General features: G+C 39.7%; 1 protein-coding gene across 4 annotated transcripts in view; it reads left to right on the forward strand.

Moving 5' to 3' along the window:
* Positions 1 to 7,499, forward strand: part of SHPRH (SNF2 histone linker PHD RING helicase) — an 88,421-nt gene extending 80,922 nt beyond the window's left edge. For 3 of the 4 annotated variants that reach the window (XM_074990425.1, XM_074990424.1, XM_074990427.1), the window contains 3 exons: positions 1,830 to 2,008; positions 3,998 to 4,078; positions 6,598 to 7,499. In XM_074990425.1, the coding sequence (XP_074846526.1) occupies positions 1,830 to 2,008; positions 3,998 to 4,078; positions 6,598 to 6,694 (357 nt within the window). In that variant the 3' untranslated portion in view covers positions 6,695 to 7,499. The other variant, XM_074990426.1, reaches the window with a different exon arrangement.
* The last annotated feature ends 577 nt before the right edge of the window (positions 7,500 to 8,076 follow it).

Genomic DNA, 8,076 nt, shown 5'->3' on the forward strand with positions numbered 1-8,076 from the left:
AGAAAATGTTATGAGAATAACAGAATTGATCAAGGCAGAGCACTTAATCTCTGCGTTTATGAACTCTAAAACCGTAATAATTAAAAACACTATCAAAAACCCAAAGGTAAGCCATAAATTATCATTTAAAAAAAAATTAGTGGGGGTGAAGAGGACGAGAGAGATTGGCCAGAGTGCAGTGGGAGGTGCTTGCACTGCTGCTGTCCATTTATCCTTTAGATAAAAGAAGACTTCTGTCTTCAGGACTGCCAATTACTAAATTCTCTTTCGTTTAAAAAAAACAAAAAAAACACCTGATTGTGACAGTTTCCTCAGGGAGCCCAGAAGTGCAAGCCACTGTTACCCCTGTGCCTCAGCAAGAGAAACCTGCGCTGGAGCTTAAATAGTATGTTACCTCCCTGTTACTCCAGTCTGTCCTCCTCAAACCATCACACCCTTTTAGATTCTGCTAAGCTGAACCTTGCCTTGTAGGTAATGTTTAGCGAACCCAAGTTCTGCAGAGATCTGTATCTGTAGTGTCCAGCCTGTCTTACTAGACGCTCACAGAAATTACTAAATCCACTGGCTCCAAAGAGACACTGAGTGCATGTACGTGCACACGCACCTTGTTAGCCCAGCTGAGAGCACACTTTTTTCATCGTAATATATCACACTGAGATGTTTTAAAGTAAAACTTAGTTTGTTTTTAAATTATGTTATTGTTATTAATGTGTGTTAATATATGTTAATGTTTATGGTATTATTTTTATTTTATTAATAAAGAACATATATTAGAGTGGTGCTAAGCCAGAGAAAAAGAGACAAGTATGACTACAAACTTCCTAGCAACTAAAACGAACTTTAGCAAGTTGCAGTCTTTGCCTAAGCAGCTTTCTCAAATCATCTCCAGCCCTTTGGGCTGGAGGATCCACCGTTCACGGAATCACCAGGTGCTGATCCCTTTGTCCCCTAAGTGATGGATAACTAAGGGATTTTCTCATCTTCTTCTTATACCAGGTTTACACGAGGAAAATAAGTCTGTTTCACATGCGCAAATCTAGCTATGGTAATTGCATAGCTAGAATCAACTTATGTGAAATTGACTTACCGGCTGACCTCCCTAACTCCTCCCGATGGCGAGGAGTACATCATCAACTGCTGACCCCGATAGGTCAGTTTCGTACATCCCTTCCAAATGCGCAACATTGAACCCCAGAAGATCGACCCTGAGTGGGTTGATCTTCCAGGTAATGTAGGTGTGTCCTTAGTCTAGTAAATTTTTTAAATATGTTCCTTTTGAATCGTAAGTGCCAGAGAGAGGAACTCCCCCACTGATGTGCAAATGCCTTCGTCCTCCTCTGAATTAGTTCTTGCTTTTGGTTTGATTACTGTTTATCTTGGATGCCACAGCATATTTTCACTGTCTCAGGTTTACGAAGCCTGATGCTGGCAGACTGGCAAATCTACATTCTACTCAGATTTCTTAGTCTGACCATGTTTTAGGAATGTATTCCCTATATACACACACAAATCTTTAAACCGAAGGTGAAGTCCTACCCACAAAAGCTCAATACCTAATAAACAAATTTGTTAGTCTTTAAGGTGCTACAGGAATGCTTGTTTTTTGTGATACATCGCTCAGTAATATTAATGACCAGGAAATCACCAGCTTTCCTGACAGAATTTACATTGGTGCACTTTTATAGTACAATAATACTTCATGCAATTAGTTGATTTAGTTCGCTTATTCTTCACCCTGGAGTGTCTGAATCCTGATTGTCATACCTACCTTATAGTCCTTTGCCAGGAAAAACGCCCCCTGAAATGCTAATATAATATTTATCTTCTAGGAGAACCTCTCAGCATTTAAATATGATCCCAAGATCAATATCTTGTTGCTACCCCTTCATACTGGATCCAATGGATTAAACATAATTGAAGCAACTCATGTTCTGCTAGTGGAGCCTATTTTGAATCCTGCTCATGAACTTCAGGCCATTGGCAGAGTGCATCGTATTGGACAAACAAAGTAAGAATTAAAATCAGTATAGTTTAAAATTGTTGTTATATTGCCTTGCCAGTCAAAAATAGTACTATGCTCTTCTGTGGCAAGCTCCTGAGAATCTTGAAGCTGGGAGGCGGTTCAATAAGTATCCCCATTTTACAGATGGATAAACTGAGGGATAATATGGTTGGATTAAATCTTCTAACAGAATACAAGACTTAAGCTCTTGCTTTCTATTTTCAAAAGTGGCATAAGCATTGAGGCCCATTGAAAGTCAGTGGAACTTAAGTTCCTAAGACACTTAGGTCCTTGCAAAAACTTTGCCCTTTATGACTTTCCTAAGAATACACATTCAGAACCAGGACTAGAATCTAGTGTCTTGACTCCTTATCTTAAGTCCTAGCCGCTAGCATTACAAATTCTCTTTGATTTTATAAAGGCAGTTTGGGTTAATATTTTTCTATTTTATCTGAATCACAAATAATTAAGAAGGGAACAATATCTTACTAGTTTAAGTGCTGTGGTCTCAAGAACCACTTGTCTCACACATGGAAAAAATCAAGCATAACAATATTTTTTCCCCTTGTAGGCTTCTTTACTTTTTAATTTTGCTGTTGTGTTTTAACACGAACTTCTAAAGGATTTATTTTCTTCTGAAAAATGTTCTTAATCACTTAGTTGTATATTTATACTCATAAAAACAAGCCACTTGTCCAGGGTATTACCTTTTGGTATATAGTTCTGGTTCTGGAAGATGAGTGAGTTGTGTTGGAAAACATAAAAGGCCCAATTCTCCCTTTTATTTAGGTAATAATAAGTGATCCAAACTCGGTAAAAAAAATGGGAGGGAGCACAGGCAGTTTTTGGAGAAAGTAGGAGAGATATAAGCTCCCATGTCCTTGAGAGCTGTGAATGAACTCTCTCAAACAGTGTAGGGCCAGGATTGTATAGATCCAAAGGAAGTAGCTGAAGAGTGAGAAGTAGCTTCGTGGAAAGGAGGAACTGTCATTCACAGCAAAATGCTCTTGAGGGTGCTGTTGGATTTCTGACTGAAAATCCGTTTTGGAAATGCTACTGTGAGCTCCTCTTCTATCCCTGCTACTCCCCTTGTGGGAAGGGGGATAAAGTTGGTTTGAGGTAGATGTAGCTCCTGAGGAAACTGGATAGTTAGGCTAAGTGATAGGTCTCTCTGGAGCATAGAGGAAGCGTTGGCTCAACACCTGGGTATTTTGAAATGAGCACTGTGAGGTTTTCATGCTGTACACATGGAATACTGTATTCATGGAATATAAAATATTGTAGGTCCTGTACAAACAATGAGCTAAGTTTATTATTCGGGACCAGATTATGACTGGCTCTTAAAGACAGCATGCAAGGACCCTGTCACAAGCCATTTACTCAGGGAGTTCAGGAGATGTTTTCTCCACATCCCTATCCCATGTGCAAAGCACTCCAAAGTGGTATGGGAGAAAAAAGGACTTTTCTCCCGTCCACATATGATCTTAGTCTGTGGGGCAGGCATACAAAGGAAGCAGGCCACATTCACTGAAGAACGTAGCAGCAAGAGTGCTGTTCCTGTGTGCTGAGTAGTATCCGGACTGGAATAACGCGTAGGTAAATCAAGGATGGTGTCACTGTCCTCTTTTTGCTAGAACCTGGGAATGAGCATCAGGGGATGGCTCACTTGATGATTACCTGTTGTGTTCACCCTCTGTGGGCGTCTGACACTGACCACTGTCGGGTGACAGGATATTGAGCTAGATGGCCAGTACAGCTGTTCATATGTTTGTAAGGACCTGATCTTCAGAAACTGCTGTTTGTGGGTGGGAGGTGCTGAACACCCTTTATTCTCAGTGGAGATTGAACACACCTTCCAGAACTGAGCACTTAAAACCAGTAGGATACTTTCAACAAGGTTAAATAATTTGTAGCGAGGCCAGAATTTGGCCCTACACTTCTTGACAGTCCTGTGACAATATGCCAGTGCCCAATTTTATTTTTTAACACATACAGGCCCACCATTGTTCACAGATTCCTGATAAAAGCAACAATAGAAGAAAGAATGCAGATGATGCTGAAAACTGTAGAGAGAAGGTATGTTTTGTGCAGTGACAGGGACTAAATAGCATTATTAGTGCATCAGAATGAAAGTAGCTTTCATACACACTGCATTCATGACGTTTCGGATGTTATGTTGTATTTGCTATATTTGTGAGGTTTTTACTCAGTCATATGCTTTTTGCCCAGTTTTGAAATATTTTGACTAAAGTCCCAGTGTGTTTTTCGGCAGTGTTTTGAAAAACTGACACTTTAACCTAGATTTGATATCTGTTTTTCTGTTTCAAATTACAAATGGAATCAGTCCCCTTACTAGCTAGGCATTTTAATTAAGAGTCCAGAAGAGTCTCCAAGGCCATGAACCATTCTGAGACCAGATTCACATCTACGGTACTGCAGTTTTTACACTAGTGTAATTGCATAGAAGTTGGTGAAACTGCACTCATAAAACTGGAATAATGCAGTAGTCAGCTAGACCTCAGACCATCCTTTAGCTGAGCATGATAATAACCATACCTTTTCTTCGAGAGACAAGATGGGTGAAGTATTCTTTTTGACCAACTTCTAATGAGAGATGAAAGCTCTTGGGCCTGACAGAGCTCTTCTGGTCTGGGAAAGGTGCAGCAAGCATCACAGCTAAATGCAAGGTGGCACAGATTGTTTACCACAAATTCTAAGGGACCATTCAAGGTGGAGTGGCTTTATAACACCTCTGGAGTCACAGGATAAAAAGAGGGGTGATAGTGAGTTAAAGATTGTTTGTTTTAATAAGTCACAAATCAAATCTATATGATTTTTAGCATCTAGCAGAGTTATGATTCATTCTAAACGTCCATGTTTGTCTTTTGAAAGTGATGTGCAGGTTTCCCTTGAGGATAAAGACTGATAGGTCAGATATAGAGTGACTACTTCATGAAAGATGTTTATCCACAGGTGACATGGTTGGTTCGTCTTATATTTTCCATTGTGAGTTCATTTGAGATCTTAGCAATTGTCAGTTTTATCCCCATAGTTAATGTTGAGGAATTTAGTGAACCAGATGAGGTACACCACATCTTGTGATAGGCATATGTAAGATCCAGGGATCTTAAAATGCATGGTGGAAGGTGTTGATCGTTACAGCAGTGGAGGTATATCTGTAACACTGTTCCTTCTAATTTTTTCTATTCATGGGTGGAATAAATTTTGTTATGTGTACCAAGACTGCACCACCAATAGAAACATATGATGCCCACTGTGGGTGGCTGTGGGCACTCTATTACTCTGCTGGATGGCACCTGACTCTCTCTTGGGCAGCTGTCCAAGTGCTCAGTTTACAGGGAACACTGATGTGCAAGTTTTGCATCTATTATTATGGCAGTTGTATCCTGATCTGTGGGGATCTAGCTTCTGATGTTGAACCTGGAGAGTTTGGGTGTTGTTTTGAAGGCCAGAAGGGGGAGGGTTCAGGGACGATTTCTTTTAGGATGGGGCCTCCATTGGGTATGGGTATAGTTATTTGATGATACTCCATATGGATTCTGGTATAGGGTGGTAGGTGACAACTAGGGGCAGTCAGTCAGAGGAAGGTTTATGTCTGCATGGAAGCACAGGGTCAGGGGGCATTTGGGTGGCCAATTCCATGATACAGTCTGCTCCTCTCGTGAAGTGTCCTTGTTTAGTGAAGACAGTTCTCAGTATTCAAGTATGTATCCCAGACTTTCTCTTGGGAGTATACTCTGTGGTATCTGAGTGCCTGCCTGTAGGTAACAGACTTGTTGGTATGTGATGTGTTTGAGGTTGATACTGGAACTAGGAAGGTAGGTGTGGGGATCTTTCTAGTATATGGTTATTTGTAGGAGTCCTTTGAAGCTGATGGTGGTGTCCAGGGAAGTGTTGGCTACTGAAGTTGTAATAGAAATCTACGAGGGAGGTAAAGTCATTTCTCCATGGGATGAAAATATCAATGTGTTTTAGATATAGCATTGGTTTTGTGGTAAATTTGTCGTCTTCAGGGTGGCCCATGAAAAGGTTTGTATATGGCCATTCCCATGGTTTGGACAAAGTGTATGTTGTTGAATGTAAAATTGTTATGGGTAAGGATGAAATGGGGAATATCTGAGAGCTGTCCATTGTCTTGTAAACGTGCGAGGCAGGCTACTGTGCTGTCATTGTGGTCTGTCATTGTTTTGGTCCTGTCACTGCAGAGCAGTTAACAAGCCGCTATGTTGTGCATGGTCCTTTTGAATATGTATTCACTACTTATGTCAATCTGCTTCACCTGGCATTTACCTGTGATGTTAGGAGTACTTCTCCTAGAATTGAAAGAGAGCTCTGTGTGGCTCGAAAGCTTGTTTCTTTCACTGATAGAAGTTGGTCCAAGATGGTCTCACCCATCTTGTGTCTCAGATATCTTGGTACCAACCCTGCTACAATTACATTGTATACATACTCTTCCCTATAATTTTCCTTTGTGATGTTTGCTGTAGATATAAATATTATAACAAGAGTTGCATGCTCATTCTGTATTGCACAGAGTCCGTTCTCTAACTTTTATGTACATATTTTCTCTACAGCCACACCAGCTCTTCCATGAAACAATCCGAAGCCTCAGTATTGACAGTGGCTGATCTGGCAGACCTTTTCACAGAAGAAACTGAAGAACTTGAGTGAAATGCCTTTGATTTGACTCAATGAAATCAGAAGGGACATGTCTTAGTAATGGCATCCATATTAAATCAATTGACCTATCATAAATTTCTGTAGATTTCAAACACCTTCCTTCTGTTAGGATTGCTGTAGAAAGGTTTTTAATTTGATTCTGTGGCTGTCTTTATCGTTAAATGTTTTCTGATAGCTTTGCTGACATATTGCACTTTGCACACTACACAAAATGATGGATTTTATTTCCAAAGAACTTCTGAGCTGGACTTTGAGGGTAAAATCTTGGCCTCGGGGAAGTTAACAGGAGTTTTGCCACTGTCTTTAATGAGACTGGGATTTCAGTCAGAGTAAATATTTGCCTTGGAGGAAGAGAGGGGAATCAGGGAAACAGAGACCAGAGTATATTGTTTCTGTTTTTTTTTATGCATTGTTGAGAATGAATGCTCTCTTAGAAAGGGTTCTAGTGTCCTCAGCAGATAACACTCAAGGATTACACATTTTATTGGTAACACTTAAAACAAACTCTTTACTAACCACTTGGGTATTCAGAATTCCCTTTTTAGGTATTCTTGCAGACTATATGACACCATAGAAATTTCATTGCAAGTTAGATTTCGTAGGCACTTATTGCAGCATTATCTTGATAAATTATGTTTTTTATGTGTATCTATATTGAAATAACAGTAAAAGCCTGAATCTGTTGTACATGTTTTTAAAAAATATGGAAGCAATGATTACTGCTTTGTTGTAAGAATTTGGGTTCCTTTGTTACCGAATTTTAAAAAAAATTAAATTACCCATCATTTTGTACTCATTTGGTGTCTGTGTGCTTTGCTCTTTCCCCATTCACCTGTAGCCACGAACTTAGGACTTGTCTGCACAGTGCTCCAGAAGGGTGTGATTTGTAAAACACGCTGAAAATCCTGTGCTCTAACTGCCCTGTGCAGACCTTGCTGACTTGATCCAAAAGGTACCTTGTCTTGTAGACTCCATTAATGCAGACAAGGTACTTTCAGAGTACACTTGCAGAGTCTGTATGGGGCTCTTGACACATTTTTCTTTCCCAGCCTTTCTGTGTGTCCTTTGGAAGGACGTGCACAAAGTTAATGCTCCTTATATCTGCATTATCCCTTTTGGGATTATTGTTTTTTCTGCAAATTTGCAAAAAAGGTCCTTCATTGGGCTTTTACTTCACATGGTTGTTTTTAGAGAGCATAGAATATCGTTCTTTTCTTCAGAAGAAATGTTATGATAAACTAGAGAAGAAACGTTTTGGATGGACTGAGTGACGTGATAAAGTTTTTGCTCAAAAGTTACATTTCTTAAATTGTGGTAAGGTCCTGAACTTAAATGTCTGTGAAAAATGTGATTAACTATTAGACTGTTTCTGA

The sequence above is a fragment of the Carettochelys insculpta genome, chromosome 3, assembly GCF_033958435.1.
Source record: "Carettochelys insculpta isolate YL-2023 chromosome 3, ASM3395843v1, whole genome shotgun sequence".
Taxonomy (NCBI): Eukaryota; Metazoa; Chordata; order Testudines; family Carettochelyidae; genus Carettochelys; species Carettochelys insculpta.